This window comes from Mytilus edulis, chromosome 4 (genome assembly GCF_963676685.1).
Source record: "Mytilus edulis chromosome 4, xbMytEdul2.2, whole genome shotgun sequence".
NCBI classification, from domain to species: domain Eukaryota; kingdom Metazoa; phylum Mollusca; class Bivalvia; order Mytilida; family Mytilidae; genus Mytilus; species Mytilus edulis.
The window spans coordinates 15811711-15831823 of record NC_092347.1 but is presented as its reverse complement, the minus strand read 5'-3'; the positions used below and the strand labels follow the sequence as shown (position 1 = coordinate 15831823).

Below are 20113 nucleotides of genomic sequence, written 5' to 3'. Positions count from 1 at the left end.
AGCTATCATAACAGAATGAATCAATGGTTAACAATGATTTGAATTTTTGTAAAAAGTAATGCAATCAAAAACACCTAAAAATTATCAAAAAATACAAGACAATTGAAAAATTACAGGTATTTTACATTCTGATGGGTAGCTTGAACATGGTAACTTGATAGTTAGACTTGAAATACATTTCATATTTAAGTGGTCAAAATTGAGTTCTAAGGATATGAAGTTTATTGATTATGCTGTCGGTCCATCAATGCATTTAAAAAAAGGTGTGAACCTACATAAAGTTTAGAATGGAAATGGGGGAATATGTCGAAGAGACAAAACCCCAACCAAAAAGCAGACATCTGCAGATGGGTCTTAAACACAGCAAAGCCAACAGTACTAGCTTCAAAGGCAATCTGAACTGTTGTAGTTTAACATAATCGACTCCTTTGAAATAACTTTGACCGCCTTATGTCATCCTTTGGATGGCTTTTGTTATATTTCTCAGCAGTGGTCTATTTAGCCAAATTACTAGCAGGAGAGCTCGACTCCAATATTTGACTTAACTTGACTAAATTCTAATATAGGTAAAGAATGATGTACACGTGGTGATAGCTTTTCTTTAAAAAAAAAAATCCACTATGAATTTTTTTGTGTGGTTCACAAATTTGAGTTTTTAGTTGATTTGATAGTCATTTTTTATCGTTCTGGTAACCTAAAGATGCTAAATTCTATGTCATTTGGTCTCAGGTGAAAAGTTGTCTCATGGGCAATAAAACCACATCTTGTTTTAATACTATTATTCCTTATAAAGATGAAACAAAGAAGATCCTTTGTGTACTGTACATCTAAAAGAGAACAACTGTACACCTCAATTGACAATACATTTTTTTTTATGAATAAGGGAATTACATGATGGAATGTGAAGAAAACTTATAATTGTGCAGGCATGTTTATCATGCAAAAAAAAAAGTTATCTCCCTTTACACACCAAAAATTATCTAAATTACTACCGGGTAATATGTTAACATGCCTAACTGAGGAATATGTTTTTTTTAAATAAATTTTGCATGAGTAAAATGTGTCAAACATTCCTACTTGCCATTCAACATGATGTTCAAGGATAAAACGAGAAATAATGAAAGTAAAATGCCACCATTTGGCATTGTCTATCATTTTAGGAATTTTTTGGAAACTTTAAGAATTTTTGGTCCTCAATTCTCTTCAACTTTGTACTTTATTTAGCCTTTTAAACATTTTTTGATTCGAGCGCCACTGATGAGTCTTTTGTAGACGAAACACACATCTGGCGTAAGTGTAAAATTTTAGTCCTGGTGTCTATCATGAGTTCCTTTATTTGTATGTTAAATATAATCAAATCAACTTTTTTTCCAGAAATAGAATGAACATATTTTTATGAAATTAAGAGCAAAGTACTGCAATTATGCTAAAGTTTTATTATTGAATAAAACAGGTTACAAAAGTACATAACAGGGCTGCCAAGTCTCATGCATGTTCATGCTTTTACGGTTGCATTTTCCTTTGATCTATTGTTTTTTCTCTTTGATCTTTTCAATTTTGGCCAAATCTCACGCATTTGCTTCATGAAAAGTTGGCAGAATCAACATAATATAAATATTATGAGCTATATTTCTGATTGTTGCCTTTATACAGGACATGTACCACAGAAGTTCATTAAAAATGCTGATGTGGCTGATGACAATACATATTTAGTGTTTGCTTCCTTATACAATTTAATATTCATTTGATGTAAAATTTTAGGTCTAGCGTCTTTGGAGTATTTTTCTTATTTTATAAGTTTTAAAATTTAAATAAAAGCATTTTACCAGAGACGTATTACATGTCTCTGATACTCAAATACACCTTATCGCTATTTTGAATTCCCACTTGACCTGAGAATCTGTCCGGCGTGATCTCTTGACGTCATACAAAAATCACTTTTCCATTGTGGCGCCAGATATGTTCTATTATGACATCAAAATTTTACAGGGAACTTTTATGATGTCTAGTATAAATGGTTGACAAATAGTGATAAGATTTATTGTAACTGATATATATACATTTGGTCTCACAGGAGATTATAACCAGTGATATTATTTGAAAATGATATAAAAAGTAAAAGAAACAACTATATATAGGCACTATATACAGTTAGGTTGGTCCCCTCCGTAAAACATTCAGTAAGCCTTCGGAATATACAAATATTAATTATCAAGAATTTCAATAACGGCCGGGAAACAGACTAATATACAGTGTGCTCAGTCATTTATTCTTTTTAAATTTCCCGCCAACTATAGAATGTATTCGATTGGTTGATTTGTAAATCGACTGAAAATACCTCCCACAGAAAAGAGTTATTTGTTTATGGAATTTAGAGAAACATGTTGCCATTCACTCAGATACGTCTGCTATTAACCTGTTAACTTAGAAAAGGATACATTATTCAAAGGCATTAAGCTTTGCAGTTAATATAATAATTTGAGTCGAAGGATATAAAAAATGACTGGTAAGTAAATGCACCGTCTTGAAATTACAACTTCAAGTTTATCCCAAATTATGGTAAACTTTTATCTACAGTTGGAAATTACTGCATCGAAGTGTTTTAAAACGTTTTGCAATGTTGAGTAAACAGTAGATGAATAAGCTATGTAAGAAAAAAACTTACTGAATTATAAAAACAGTCTCTGAAAAGGATTACAAAAATCGGTTTTTCTCTGAAGGTTCTTTTTTGGATAATTTTTTGCAAATTATTATTATTATTTTTTTTTTATAAATAATTAATGTTATTTAAACTAATTTGTAAATAATAAGTAATATTGAAACAGGAACATATATATTGACACAATTTCCAGATTGAAATAATATTAATGATAGTGTATACATTTTAAATTGTAGACCAGAGTGGATGTGCCCTATGCCTAGGCTATACATGCTATAGGTGTTTGAATTTTCACTTTATTAAATTATATCCATGAATCATGATTATAACTGAATTTATTGGAATCTTAACAAAAAAGATGTAAGAAAGTGACAACATTAAGACATAAATAATAAACTTTAAAATAATGGAAATAATCAGGAAAACAAAAATAAAAGAATAATGTTGCATTGCATGTTATCTGGGAACAGTATATCTAATATATATATGTTCCTTACAGATGTTATTTAAACTTTTATTTACATCGTTATTTATCTGATTGTCTTTTAAAAGACCACCATCTCATCATCAATCGTCCTGAATATGCATGAAATATTTGCCACTGGATGTTAAGCAACCAACAATCAATCAATCTCATCATCAATATTATCATGATTATCAGGAACATATTGTTAAGATATACTGTTCCCAGATATTATTTATAAAAGTTTATTTTTTTTAAATCGTCAATTATGAGCGTAATTAAATTATTCAATATTTTGAGAGTTATATCCCTTAAACAATGTTAAAGTTAATTGATAATTTTAATATTTTGCTATGTATATTTTATCAGAGACATATATGACAACCATGTATGATGTTATATGTCTTTGATTATACACTCAGTGGTGGATCCAGGGGTGGGGTTTCCGGGGATTGGAACCCCCCCCTTTTTTTGGCTGATCAATGCATTTGAATGGGGATATATAGTTGGAACCCCCCTTTGTTCTGGGTTACCCTTTTAATCCATCACACTTTATCGTGATACACCATCGTACTTTAGCGTAGACCATCGCACTTTAGCGTAACCATCGTACATTAGCGTCCCCATCAGACTTTAGAGTCCTACACATGTACATGTACATCTAACAAATATTGAACAATGTACTGTCAATATGGTCAATATGAAAATGTTGTACATTGTGTACTTTACAAAGTTAAAGATAATATTAAAGTGAAATATCTTAGAAATTGTATTGAATATACAATTTATGGGGTCAGGATCAATATTTATTTGCGTTTTGTGTGTTTTTTGCTGTGCAGCATGAACATGTACCGGTATATATGTACTAATTTTTGTGTCATGGATCCGTTATATTCTTTCTATTACATTTATATTAGGTTCTGCTGAAATTCAAGACCATGAAGACTCATGATCACTAACACAAACATGCATAAATGATACAGTCACTTAAAAATTATTGAAGCTGTAGACAAAGTTTATTTAATGTAATTTAAAAAAAAATCTATATATTTTGGGAAAGCAATCTTTTATGTGTTTTAAACAGGGGGATATTACAATTGACAGAATAAACTGAAGATCAACATTTCAAACAAGCTATATATGTACATGTACAATGTAAAAATATTTATATATACATGTACAGTATAGTTAAATACTGGTACAAATAGATATATGTACAAATGTACATGTAGAAGGACAGTATTTTAGTGCATTATTTACAGGGGTGAAATGTTCAAACCATACAGCTTTTAAATTTCTGATGATAAGTTTCACTTTAAATGCCAGAATTTAGTTTTTTTCACACAAGTTAACAGATTGAATAGATATATAAATCATAGCTAATGGTATAAATTCAAAACAAAATATTATTATATTTGGATGTACTTGAAATTGAAGGGAGGTTTTAAAAAGTGTGTCAAAGAATTTATTATTCATAAATCTACAATGTATGGAATAAGAATAACAGTATACATGTGTAACACATGTGTGCTACAAATTGTTGTCATTTTTTTCCCTGAGGACTAGGATATTAGTGGTTGTCGTGATATGGTGTGTTTTACTATGCAGTGTTTTTGAACAACTCATGCTATCCCTTTTAATGTGCCTTTCAGAGGTTAATTTAGGAAGAATCCAGGGAACCCCCCTTTTTTGTGAGAAAAAAATGTTGATTAATTAGAGACTAACTGAGGCATGACTGGAGCATGGTCCCTCTTATGGCAGGTGGTTGCCACCACTTATAAAAATTTCCACCACTGCATGTATTACATTGTAGATCTATACATTTGTAATTTTGTAGTTTTCAGTAGATCTGGTTATATGATTATTAAATCTCCACTAGAAAAAAATCATCATGCTCATGCACCATGCTCATGCATCATGCTCATGACTTATCAATCATATAAGAAGAATTTTTACAATTTGGTTATTTGCAGGAACTATGACAAATGTTAAACTGATGAAATTTTAACTGCATGTATATAACCGTTTTAAATAAAAATTGTTTATAGTTTTACAAGTTTAATTAAGTGCTAGCATACATCATCATTTATCCTTTATGTCTTAACCACTTTGTTTTCAATCGTTGAGGAGTATGTAATAAATTAATTATAGATAAACTTTTAATTAAACATTTAATTAAACATACTATGAAGGATTTGAAGCATTATTTCTACATAATACAGGCTGCTCCTTACATATCAAATGGAATAAACAGTGTGTTATAAAAACTAAATCAATTGTTAGATTCGACATTATTGATCATTATCAGTTCATCTAATAAAAAGGTATAAAATTGAAATGGTTAATTGAATAATTAAATTGGGTGTTGTGTTTCTAATACAGAAAAAGGTATGTAGACCAAGTAGAAATTAAATTTGTTTCTTGTGATTGAATCAGGTTTCAACAAAATAATTAAATTTATTTATGTAGTTATTGGAATCTCAGATTGGCAGCAATTAAATATACATACACATGTATATACCAACTATTTACATTTAGTCTCTTTCAATATAAAAAAGAAGATGCGGTATGATTGCCAATGAGACAACTTTCAACAAGAGACCAAATCACAAAGAAATGAACAACTATATATATAAAGGTCACCATACGGCCTTCAACCATGAGCAAAGCCCATACCGCAAAGTCAGCTATAACAGGCCCAGACATGACAAATGTAAAACAATTCAAAGGATGAAAAAACCAACAGCCTAAGGGTCTAGTGAAGTATGTTTGCAGTTTCCAGGGTAGTTTGGGAGGTATTACTGTAAAGTTGATGAATTGGTACTTGAAGATTTAAATTATTTTGCATTCGAAATCCTAATTCAGACAGTATCAAACTTGAATATTGTGTCCAAACTTGCCCTAACTGTTGAGGGTTCTCTGTGGTTATATACCGTATCAGACTGCTCTCAGCAAAGCATTTTGTTTTTGATTGAAATTATTCAAAAGAAACTAATACACAGGAAACTGGGAAAGTTAATTTGCTAAAACAAGAAAAGGCAGACAGCTGGTTTGAAAATAGAAAACAAGATTTTGCCTTGTATATATATATTCATATGTACATGTATACATGTTTTACTCTACCTGTGGTTGCATTAAAATGTAATACTTAAATGTTATTGTACATGTAGTAATCTAATTATGTTGTAAAGAACCTCTTATATTGATTTTGATTGAGTCTTGTATAGCATGTACATTGATGAAAACTTGATAAAATTTCTTGAAGGACAAGTACATACTTCAGATTTGATAATACTTTTGTGAAATTGTGTTAGTCACTATCATTGAACATCTTTCATTGATAAAAACATATTTTTAATAGGTTAAATAATTCATCTTTGACTCAATAGATTTTGATATTAAATGCAGAAGTTTTTGTACAACATTTGTTTACAGAATTTCATCAAATGTAAAATGAAAGGATTGAATTGAACCTGAACCATGTTGGCAAGCATATTACATCTCCTTATTTTAATATTAAAGTGGGTTTTTTTTTGTTGTTTTTTTTTTGGGGGGGGGGGGGGGGGAGGGGATTGATTGAACTACAGCAATGGGAGTCAAGCAGTTAAGTTTTCTTCTCATTTTAATCATATTTGAACTTTTTGAATTATATTTTATTACTTATGTTGATCAGATGGTAAATGATTTTATTAAGATATGAATTGTATATATGATCTTTAAATAAATGAAATAGGAGATACTATACACATCAACAGATCAATGAAGCACATTTAAGGGTGTATATTTTTTGTTTACATTTAAGTAACATATTAAGAAAGGTAATATTCAGTGACTAACAAGTTACATATTATTTTTTATTTTTTTTTAAGTTTCAATTTACAATTTCATTTAACATGTTTAAAGGCCAAAAATGTTAAGTGATCCGTCACAATGCATGTTTTAATGGTAACTAAATATTTGTTTACACAATTCATTTGATTAAAGGCATATAATGTTTAGTAGACTTTAAGTGAAAAAAATTACCAGTGATCTGGTCACAACATATTATTTAAAAAGTATTATATTCTTATTCCAAAAGCATTACAGCTACTACTGACATTACTGTAATATTAATAGATAACAGTACAATAAAAAATAGTAAGCATCAGATAGTACAATTTAGTAAATAATAAATACAATTTCAGAGCATGTTATTAACTACAATCATGACATCATATACAATTTATAATAATATAATCTTGATTCATGAAATTTATTATATAAAAAAGAAGATGTGGTATGATTGCCAATGATAAAACTCTCCACAAGAGACCAAATGACACAAAAAACTAACAACTAAAGGTCACTGTACGGCCTTGAACAATGAGCAAAGCCCATACCCCATAGTCAGCTATAAAAGATCCAGAAATGACAAATGTAAAACAATACAAACGAGAAAACTAACATGTTTATTATTACAATTTAGTACATCTTTGAAGTATTGTATTGACATTGAATAAAATATGTCTAAGAGAATCAAAGTCTTTCAGAAATATATACATGTACATTGTACTTTCTAATATTATGAAAATTTCATTAATTATTTACTATATAGTTACATTGTAATAGATACACAAAGTTGTAACAATTGATGATTGTACATAAGTTGTTATGTTGATGGAATTTTCCATTAAACATTGATGCCTCGCTTGCAATAAAAGTTACAGAATATGAGACCTAGGGATTTATACTATCATTACAATATCCCCAGAAGCTGCTTAACTATTTATATAAAGCTTTCTATTTCAAAATATAGATGACCTGGATGCTTGATACCTTGAATCTGGGTTCTGTCTGTCATATGTCACCTGCTTTTGATCTCTTTTTCTATAATTCAGTGTCAGACTGTTTGAAAAAAGTTAAGTTTTTTTCTCCTGTGAAATAATCACTGATTATTTATATGAGTAATCTGATAACATAATATTTGGTCCTTGCAAGGTCTAAATATCTGGCGGACAAGGTTCACATGACTTCTACCTCATTTCATGGATTTCAAGCTTAAGTAAATGCATTGTCAAGTCGGTATTATATCTCAGATTCTATAAGCAATAAGCATGATTAGCAATACATTTTAAGTCAATCAATTTAGTGTATTGAAGAATTCTAAGGTGTCCATGTCTGATGCTAGAGTGGCCGGTTTCATCTGACCTTGACCTCAATTTCATGGTTTAAGGGTCAATGTTAAGTTTTTTTGGTGTTGTCTGTTTTTTAAATAAGTATAAGAAAAAGTTCACCAGTTTTTAACCGGATTTTTGTGACAAAAATGTCGGTTATTGATTTGGGGATGCTCGGCGGGCGGCCGGGCGGCCGGGCGGTCGGGCAGTCGGGCGGTCGGGCGGTCGGGCGGTCGGGCGGGCGGCAATCAAATGTTGTCCGTGCATTAACTCATGAACCGTTCGGCCAAAGCTTTTAAAATTTTAATATGTTGTTACTGACAACTAAATGAAGGTCAAGTTCAATAATGGCGATTTTGACTTTTACCGTTCAGGAGTTATGGTTCTTGAAAGATTGAAAAATGGAGTTTTCAGTCGTGTCCGTGCATTTACGCATGAACTGTTCTACCAAAGCTTCCCAAATTTTAATATGTTGTTACTGATGACAAAATGGAGGTCAAGTTAAATAATGACGATTTTGACTTTTACCGTTCAGGAGTTATGGTTTTTGAAAGATTGAAAAATGGAGTTTCCAGTTGTGTCCGTGCATTTATGCATGAACTGTTCTACCAAAGCTTCCCAAATTTTAATATGTTGTAACTGATGACAAAATAGAAGTCAAGTTCAATAATGACGATTTTGACCTTTACCGTTCAGGAGTTATGGTTCTTGAAAGATTGAAAAATGGTGTTTCCAGTCGTGTCCGTGCATTTTATCATGAACCATTCAACCAAAGCTTTTGAAATTTTTATATGTTGTTACTGATGACAAAATAGAGGTCAAGTTCAATAATGACGATTTTGACTTTTACTGTTCAGGCGTTATGGTTCTTGAAAGATTGTAAAATGGTGTTTCCATTCACGTTGTTGCATTTACTCATGAACCATTCAATCTAAGATTTCAAATTTTAATATGTTGATACTGATGACAAAATGGAGGCCAAATTTGATATTGACGATTTTCACTTTCACCATTCATCAGTAATGGTTCTTGTGATATTGCCAGGACACAAATAAATATTAATAAATCCGGTTTGCTGTCGTTGTGACAGCCTCTTGTTAAGTATGGTATGATTGTAAGGTGTCCATGTCTGAATTTAGGAGGTTTCATCTGACCTTGAATATTTTCAGGATTTATTGGACGTCACAAATACAAGCTTGTGGTTTGGTCTATTTTGCAGTTACTTACAGCAAATTGGTCACAAAAACTAGACTCGACATAGCTGAACTGAATGATTTTTAGTGGTACATTGTACTTTAAGTCTGTCTGGTTTCATCTGAGCTTGACCTCATTTACATGGTTCATTGGTCGATGTTTATTAGATTAAAAAAAGCAATAGATTAATATTTAAAGTTGGTGTATGGAATGCATGTAAGGTTTATGTCTAGCAGGGTCAATATGACCTTGGCCTCAATATTTATGCTTCATTGGTGAAGGATAATTAGTCATGGTTATGTGGTCTTTTTTTTTAATTCTGCATGGTGTATATGTTTTCTGGCAGGATCTTGTTTGGAAATAAAAAAAAAAACAGATCTTGCCCTACATATATACATAAATGTACCTGTGTGTGCAAGAATAGGTAGAAAGCTTGTATAAGAAGAGAAAACATACTTGTAACATTAAAGACCCATTGGTTGCCTTAGGCTGTTATTATCTCTTTGGTTGGGTTGTTGTCCCTTTCAGGACTCGTTGACATATTCCCAATTTCCATTCTCAATTTTAAAGTTAGATTTTAGGTTAATTCTTGAGTATCTTTGATTATCATGTGTATAAAAACATGTATTATAAAACACAAATAAATATGAAAACTATTCTTATTTGACTAATTTATAGGTTTTGATTAAAGATATATTCCATACTTGTAACATTAAAGACCCATTGGTTGCCTTAGGCTGAACATTATTATCTCTTTGGTTGGGTTGTTGTCCCTTTCAGGACTCGTTGACATATTCCCAATTTCCATTCTCAATTTTAAAGTTAGATTTTAGGTAAATTCTTGAGTATCTTTGATTATCATATGTATAAAAACATGTATCATAAAACACAAATAAATATGAAAACTATTCTTATTTGACTAATTTCATGGTTTCAATTAAAGATATATTCCCCGCAATGATTTGGACACGGTGGTTTATTCTTTCGTATCAGGACATCTGAGTACTTTGCACTTTAAAGATCTTGAAGATTTGCTGGGTAGTACAGGTAATATCCATTTAAAAATGAATGTTTCTTTTTGGCAAATTGTAAAATCAATATTTTTAATCATCTTAATGTGGCAAGCATTTTAGGATATATATTGGTGATATCAATGACGTTGTTTTTTCATTACCATTGAGCAGTGTCCCATGTTAAAATTTTAATACCTTTGGCATTTAAACAAAAAAAAAGTCTTTATTAGTATTTTCAAACAAAGGAATGACTTGTGTATTACTTTATCTTTTATGTGATTGTTTAACGTAATGCAGTCTGTAAGTTCCTGTTTGAAATCCCCTATAATTTCCACATAACATGTAAATACAAATTGTTTATTCTTGTCAGAGATCTTTTGAAACACAGCACACCACACACTTCATTGGGTCCATATAATATGTATAGAAAGGTTTTAATATCGAAACACACTTGGAATGGAATGAAATATTGATGTTTAGGGAATATATACCTGGCTATAAACTTATTGAATACACTTTAGAATATCTTGTTTTAAAAGGATGCAATATCTGTTTTTAATCTGGATTAGTTGTCAGTGCAGTTTTTAATTTTATTTCTGTTGAGGAGTCGTTAATTTTGTGTAAATTTACGGTGCCCTACCTGTAGAATCTTGCAGTTGGAACGTTGATAAACCATCTATTTCATTTATTATTTACGTCTTACTAGTCGGACATATTGGTGCGTTTGCTGTTGATTTCTAGTTGGCCAACTTTGTGCATTACTTGTTGATTCCAGTCAGAACATATATGCATGTTTGTTCATTTCCAGTAGGACATATATATGAAATTTTGTTGATGTCCAGTCAGACATATCTGAATTATTGTTGATTTCAACTTGGATGTACATAAGAACATTAATAAAATGATGATGTCAGTGATATATAATGGAATGTCCCTTGATGAAGGTGACCTTGAGGAAGAGAACAAACAGAATAACAATGTAACAGGGATACCAACAGTTTCACAAACAGTCGATCGAGGCCAGGGAGGCCTCAGTAGACAAAAGTCAAGAAATAGTAATAAGAGTTCGCACAACTCACGAACAAGCTCTAGAGACCATCAGTGTGGGAATGATAGACAAACTAATGGAGAATATATACAGACTATATCTTTAACTGTAGACAGTTGTATCAATAATAACATTTTTACCCCTTTTCCACAGAATGGTAATTATGTTTTGCTTTGTTTTATATAATGATTCATACACTTACCCTTTATATAGGGTGCAGGGATCAACACTGAGGAAAATACCTCTGCTTGTATAAGGAATTTAACTTCTATTTGGCCAAAGAAAGCACATTTAAAAGCAACATACTGTTAGCTTCAGACAATGAGCAAAAATTAGCAATTATAATCATGGTAGATACATGTATGGTCTACAAACCCCCAAACCAGGAAAAGAGATTATGTAACCAAACAATGATACTAGGATATTTTAAGAATATTGTTTTAATTTTCTGTCTGCAGATTATACATGTTATATTTTATTACTTCCTTCTTTAACACATTATTTTGTAACCTTGACCCACTCATGTAGCTATATATATAGCTGACATTTTAGTCTGAGGTGTTAGGGTCTTAATGGCTTAATGTGGTATGAGTTATGTTCATTGTTGAAGGCTATACAGCATGTTCAGTAACCTATAGTTGCTGACATCTGCAGCAGTTTGTTCTCTGATGGATAGTTTTTATGGCCCCACAACGAAGTTGTTGTTGCCTGATATAGTTTTACCCTTGTCTGTAATTCCAAAATTCTGTAATTCTGTAATTCCGTCATTCCGTCATTTTTGGTATGTGAGTTAACCATGATGAGTTACAGATCAAGTTTAAGTTTCTTCCCAGTCCGCTAATTTTTGCCGAAATTACGGGCTTTGGACTTTGATAAATTGTTGAAAATCACAGTTATACAGACTTTTTTCTAAACGCTTTCAGGTATTGGGATGATTTTTGGCATGTGAGTTAACCAAGATGAATTACAGATCAAGTTTAAGTTTTGTTCCACTCGGCTCATTTTTCCCAAAATTACAGGCTATGGACTTTGATAAATTGTTGAAAATCACAGTTATACGGACTTTTTTTCTAAACGCTTTCAGATATTGGGATTATTTTGGGTATGTAAGTTACTCATGATGAGTTACAGATCAAGTTTAAGTTTCGTTCTGCTACGCTTATTTTTTCCAAAATTAAGGCTAATTTTACAACTTTGAAAATTGTTGAAAATCACAGTTTTACGGACTTTTTTTCTATACGTATCCAAATTTTGAGCTGATTTTTGATATGTGAGACTACCATCATGTTTATGTCCACATGTGTTATTGAAATTTTTCAACTTTTTGAGACGGGGCCATTCGTGTCACTTTGACACATCTAGTTTTCCATTTGCAATCATACCACATCTCCTTATTTTATATAAAAGATGAATAGGGAAAACTGTATTGAAAAAATACTTGATATGTGACAACATTCCTGTTGCTCTTGTCTATAATGAGTGGCTGATATGATGATAACTCCGAATCTGTTTTTCTTTGGAGGATTTCTTTCATAGGGAGTCAGAACTATACTCATAGCCTGCAATTCTTTATTAAGATATTTTTTTATATGGGTCATTCTTGAAAGTTTCTGTGGTTGCAACTAAAGCTAAGTTGACAGTTACATTTTATGGATGTATCCAAATTTAAAGTGAAGCTGAGTCTTTTAATTTCTGTGGTATTAAAAATTGAATAAACAGATGTGAATATGAAAAAAAACCTGGTGTCTTTCAAGTATTTATACATCAAGTCAGTAAGAAAATTGTATAGTAAATTTAATTTGCTGTAAAGTTAGATGGGAAGGGCTAAATGCAAAAAAAAAATGCAAGCACAAGCAATCAGTTTTGATATTAGTGCCATATATGACCACAGATGTGTCCATCATACTCCATGATGATGATGCAGTGTAAGTTATTTTTTCAATTCTTTTACTTTTTTGCTGTAGTAGTGTTGATTGACTTTTGGTAAGCAAATGGCAAAGAAAGATTTCAGTAGCATAATTTTCCATCCCAATCCATAATCTTTCCCTTTTTATAATTTTGATTGCTTCGGGTAGACTAAAAGTACTCATAATAACATATATTTTCTCAAAACAAAAATTCAGGAAATTATTACAATATTAATGTTAATTATTATTACCTGTTAGTTGTATGGATGCTTTATGAATTGTAATATGTATTTTTTCTGCCTAAGACAAAAGTCTGGGAAGGCTAAACATAGTTGTTGCTTTTCCAGAGGCAATTAACAGCCATGACAGCCATATTTATAAACAAATATTTAGTTTCTGCTTAATATTGCTTAAGTTAGATAGATATGTACTACTGGTGATAGCTATAGGTCAATGGTGTTTTCTATGAAGTTGCATTACTCTCAGTATATGTCAGTTACACAACTTTGTAGGGGCCGACCACTAGGTCATAGTAAAACACTTTCAAATATCAAGTTTTCTGCTTAAACCAGTTTTATAATAAGGAACTGCTTATGATAAACAATGATATTTCTATACAGTTGCATTACTATAAAATACATCTCATTTTGAAAATCATTTCATGGAGCAGCAATTTTCAATTCATGGGCAATGTTGCTGTCTATTAGATTGTCTTTTTCTGATTTTTCTGCAGACAGGCGAGACATATCTCTGTGTCAACATTTTGATACAGAAGGGGACAACATATAATTGTTTTAATTTCAATTTTATATAAAAAATAATCAATAATCTTTTTCAATTCTAGACATGCTCAATAACGTTGGAAATATTTGAAAGTAAAAAATGTACCACATCAAGCCATTTTATTATGATTAGTTAGAAATCTTGATTTTATTGCAATGAAAATACATGACTGGGATTCTAATGATTCTTGGTTACATTGATATATTAATTTATTTTTGGCCTTGGCTGTTGCTTTAGCAAAGTAGCTCAATAGAAGTCTTGACAGAAAAGTAGCTCGAAGTCCTGACAGCAAATATATTCCTATGTCAATCTTTCTTGAAATTACTGGTCCATCTGATCACAAATGGGGTAACAACCCCAGGGGGGTTCTTCCTATATATTTAGTGGTACAAAATGTATGAGTTTGACGCAAAATAGGGGTGCTTTTCATGTCCTGCTGGTTAGAACAGGGTCCCTTTTTCATGCCTTGTTGGTGAGAACAGCGTCCCTTTTTCATGCCCTGCTGTTAGAACAGGGTCTTTTTTTAAACAAAGTATTTGTCTAGAACAGGATCGCTTATTTAACTGTTCAAGATACAGTCTAGAACCCAGGTCTAGAACAGCATCTATTTTATATGGTCTAGAACAGGGTATACATTTTCTGAGCGTGTCTAGAACAGGGTATGTTTTCAATGTTTTCTGGTTAGAACAGGGTATGATTTGGCAAGTGCGTTGGCACAGTTATACCCCCAAAATAAAGTCAGTAACCCCCCAGGGGTTACAATTTATTATATTATAATATCAATGTTACCAGTGAATTTAAAATTCCTTTAAACATTTTCTTTGCAGAACCACCAAGACCCCCACCACCTATTGTTGGTAAAGTCACACATTACAGTATAGAACTATATTGGGAAGAAGCCTTAGCCAAAGCTTATGATGGTACTACTAAAGATGCTGGCAGAATTAAAATTTGTTTACAAGAAGAAGATAATCACAATTCTTGGGGAAATATATACACGTAAGTAATCTAATCTTTGGGATCATATATAGACCTGTTAAATTTAAGGAAAAAAGTACATGTAAGTAGTTCTATTTTGGGGAAACTTGCAACTGTAAGTTGTCTTGTTCTTAGGGAAACATGTACACATAGAAGTCTTACTTGGGGGAAACATGTAACAGTTTTATTCTTGAGGAAGCATACATAGATAAAGGCAGATGTGGTGTGAGTGCCAATGAGACAACTCTCCATCCAAATAACAATTTAAAAAAGTAAACCATTATAGGTTAAAGCACACATACAAAGTCTTATTTTTGTGGAAACATGTACATGAAAGAAGTCTTTTTCTTGGGGAAAGGTATGCATTTGTCTGATTTCTCTTTCTTATTTTATTTTCAAACACAGTTAAATTATTGTATTTAAAATCTTTTAAAAAATATTTATGATAGTTAAGTTTTTTTTTGTTTTTTTTTGTTTTGTTATTTTGAGTGGAGGGGTGTGTAAACAACATATAAATATATATATATAGATACGTTAGAAAGTAATCAGCAAAAAGTTTACTCAGACACCATCCTAAGAATAGAGAACTCAGAAGCCTAGTTAGTGTTCAGGCAAAATCTGTAATTTAGTAAAGACTCAATATCTCCAAACTTATTGTAGTACATACTTTAGTATGGACATCTCTAATCTTTTGACTGATGCCAAATGCACTATTTTCTTAAAAAACGTCATACAAATCATGTTCAAAACAATAGAACGGGATGGAATAAGGCTGCCATATAATGTTTATGCTCCTAACATCAGGTGAAGGTCCTCTCCTATTGCTTCAGACCTTGACCTGAGTACTCCTGCAAAAAATCAGATATGAAAAACATGCATTAGAATAAATAAATAAAAACATATGAAAAATACACTGGCTACCAACCAATCAAAATCCATCATACTTTATATGTATGATTTCATTGAAGATAACAATTCCGGCTGCTTTTATAATGCGTAATTATGATTTAAAAAATATCTTTTATTGCATGTTGGATACGTATACACACGTCAATATTTGTTTACAGTGGTTACCTCATACCTGCATGTCTATTCTTAAAAAAGATTGCTATAGATCTAGAATCTTAACCAAGGTATTGAGTTTGTTTGAATTTATTTCTGTAATTAATACTATATCACAATAAAGTTTAATTGTTAGTAGGTTATATGATCCCTGGACTAATATTAGTACACTGAGTATTTGTTCCGTTACAAGTGCAGTGTAAATAATTGAAATAAAATCTTTGACTAATTCATAAAGGTTTTAAGCTTTAAAGCATATATAAATAATGCTTATAAATTTTTATACAGAGCATATTTTTATCTTGTTTATAGATCATATGTTTATACAAATTAGCTTAAAAACGGTAGAACTTGCATCCTTTAAAGATAACTCAAAGGCTGAGTAATATATTGATGTAAAACTACAAAAGTAAATATTGAACATGTAACTATTATATATACATTCTAATATGTCTTGTCATTGTGACAAGGTTCGATAGACAGCAGATCTAACATTGTTGGGCTAAATTTAAGACAAAATATATAGAATGTATGATACAATTTTTAAACCATTTTTTTATGCCCACACTGTACAATGCTGAAGAGGAGGGAGCATTAAGTTTTACCCTTGTCCGTCTATACATCCCAAAATTGGTTCCTGTCCTCTAACTTTAGTTTGCTACTACCACATATTATGAAATAAATACACAATGCTTTATTATAAACCACAAAGCACAGGTCAAGTTAGAATTTGAGAATATCGGTGGCACCTCACATCACTCTTACAGTTCTAGAGTAATATTGCTCCTTTACAAAAGGAAAAATTGCTGAATTTTGTTTCTGTTCTCTGAACTTAAGTTTGCCTCAACCAAATGTTATGAAACCTATACACAGTACTTATTACCACATACCTCATAACAAGTTAGAATTTGAGTATCATAACTATTACCATTCTTTAGTTATGTCCCTTTACAAGGTTATATGCCATTAGGGGCATCATCTGTGTCGAATGGACACATTTCTCATTTATTTTAAAAAAAATCTTATTTTGTAATGAATTCATTTGATATTTTTGGAAGATGAAAATTGTTAAAAAAAAGTGTATAAATAGCCCTAGATGAACACCTTGAAACTGATCTTCAATGTATTTAGATAAGAACTACAATAACAACAATAAAAAATCCATTCAGATTGTCTCTGTTCAGGAATTGTTATCCTAAAATCCTAAAATAACCAATTGTAGTGTTTCTGCCTTCTATTATAGGAATATTGAAATTTGTTTTTTATGAAACAGCAAAAAGTATTATCTCATTTCAAAATCTTTAATGAACATTTTATTTTAAATTAGTTAATAATATGCATGATATGCATTAATACCATGTGATCAATATTAGGTTCATTGAAGTCCAGTTATTTTTAGTCTTATTAACTTTTACTTTGTCTTTCAAGTGGAACATTTGAATAGAATGAGAATCTAGAAAGTGATTTGTCATGGTCTCAATTAAATATTTTCCCGTGGAACTTTCAAGTGGCTTTGGAATCATTGTTGTTAGCAAAAAAAATTAGGTCATTTTCAATATTTTTGTTGTATATATGATTTTATAGTGATCTTTGCTATTTGAAAGTTCTGCTTTTATTACACTTTAAAAAAAAAAATTCAATAGTTCTATAGGCTGTATATTATCGTTGTTAGCAATTCCTATGCAAATGCGTCATCCAAAATCGACTGTTTGTATACTATTGTTATAACCCTTTTGACAGCTCTTTTTGATACGCAATTTAAGTTTATACATATTTTTATTCTGTCAATAATAATCAATAGCCTTGATCTGAATAGTAAACCACTACTTAAATATAATGTATTTTAATACAAAGATCTAAGGACGAATATCAAACATATAGGTATAAGTATTTAAACAACAGTAAAGGAGTAGAGACGGTTATAAGGTCATAGGAGATTGCTCAATGAATTACCCTCATTTTACATGTGTCAAACCCTAATCCTTTGCCTTTAGATGAAATAAGTGTAAGGTTTATATAATTACATAGTAATTACAGAAAATTCAATTCTACACATAAAACTGCTAATAACATGTTTATTATTTGGATCTCCACTATTTCATTGAGTTATAGTAACTTATCCTGGTCTATTGTATATATATGTTTGTTGTGAATTATATTGCTTCAGTTCAACATGTTCAATTGAGTTGCAATTGAAAGCAATAATCTCTTTCTGTAAAGTAAATTATAAAGCATCCGTAGATTTGAGTTTTTGTCTATTTGTCATTAGATAGTGGTGTACGTGTTACCCATATGTGCTACCCGTGGCCCATTTATATTTGAAAATTGCAACTTGATAAGTGTCACAAAAATAAAGACTCCTATTGTAAATTTTTTACAGCATTATTTGTATGCCTCATTGCCTTAAAATGATTTATTTGCAAATGCAATAATAAACAATGCAATAAGACCAAATAGATAATTTTAAATGGGAAATGTTGTTATGTTACAACACCTAGTGAATCACACAAAAACAGTTATAAGCCTTTTTATGACTAAGATTGATCGTAAATTATGAAAAATTCAGTATATATACTTACAATCAATCTTAGTTGTAAGTTTTTTATTGAAGCAGACTCCATGTTTCTTTCCAATATTTTAAAAGTTATCTTTAACTAGTTTGTTTGGGACTTAACTCTGAAAATAAGTTTTTATAGTTTACATGTTAAACATATTTTCATTTTGTTTTCAATATTTGCATCATATTATCAAAAGTTCATACAGGCGAGAGCCGTGATACATATCTCTGTGTCAACAAATATTTTTAAAGTGTTTCTTTTTAATTTGATGTTAACATTCTTCCATACCTAATAAGTTCATGTTGGAACAAGGTATATATGGTATATGAATCTCACATGAAAAAATCATTTTTAAGTTTAAGATATATGTTCAACACAGTTTTACAACTTCCTGTGGGTCTGCAAGCCCCTGCCAAGTCAATAAGTAAATATTATGCATACTTTTCACAGTTTGTTGAATGACAGAATTATATCTATGATTAAATCTTTTTTAGTTTAATAGAGTAATAAATTTCAAGTAAAAGGTAATTTCCAATATATGTACAACATACATCATTACATGTATATATACGTCATGTACTTTTAAAAGTTTCAATACTGTTTTAATCTGTACACTTGACTTCAGATTTGATTTCGACTTTCAGTTTTTGGAAACAGTTGAATGGATATCCAATACAAATGCAATCATAAACAAAACTGTTTTGGAAGATGATCTTTTCATAGCAAATTAATGATGCAGATTTTTATTATTTGAAATCTATTGGTTAACCAGAGCAGGATTGCAGAAAAACAGTCTATTTTCTAAATGAATAACATGCCTCAATGAGGCATTAAGAATATGCTAATTCCTATTTTGCATGTATAGTTAAGGTATAATCTTTCAGACATGCAAGATAATCCTGTTTTAATATTGATAAGGTCTAGAGGTCTACAGAAGTAAGCATATTTATTTAGCTTTTGAACATGTCCAATGAAGCAGTGAAATAATATTATGTACAAATAAAGATTGTAAATACGTCGTAGAAACACAATACCAATATTTATCTTCAGTATTTTATGTTTTTCTGAAAAGTACTGAGTGGTTGGTCAATTTGGTCAAATGGAATCAAGATTAAAAAAAAGGGGGGTGTACAAATATCCTAGCTTACTTGGCATAAAACATAAATTTAGATATATTGCCTGATTACTGAAAAATTAAGTTGAAGTAAAAATACCATCTGCAGAAATTAGTGTGTTTTAGGATATTGAATTCTTAAATACCTTTTAATGGTCCTGCAGCAACAAAGATGTCAGGG

The 20113-nt window shown here is 30.8% G+C and overlaps 1 protein-coding gene across 4 annotated transcripts in view; it reads left to right on the top strand.

The window, feature by feature from the left end:
- Nucleotides 1-2326: 2326 nt before the first annotated feature.
- The window catches only part of LOC139519077 (fibronectin type 3 and ankyrin repeat domains 1 protein-like), a 40174-nt gene continuing 22387 nt past the window's right edge, over nucleotides 2327-20113 (top strand). For 2 of the 4 annotated variants that reach the window (XM_071310866.1, XM_071310864.1), the window contains exons 1-2: nucleotides 2327-2506; nucleotides 15048-15219. In XM_071310866.1, coding sequence (XP_071166967.1) covers nucleotides 2500-2506; nucleotides 15048-15219 — 179 coding nt within the window. In that variant the 5' untranslated portion in view covers nucleotides 2327-2499. Of the gene's footprint in view, nucleotides 2507-10748; nucleotides 11688-15047; nucleotides 15220-20113 lie in introns of those variants that run through there. The other 2 variants (XM_071310863.1, XM_071310862.1) reach the window with 1 other exon arrangement.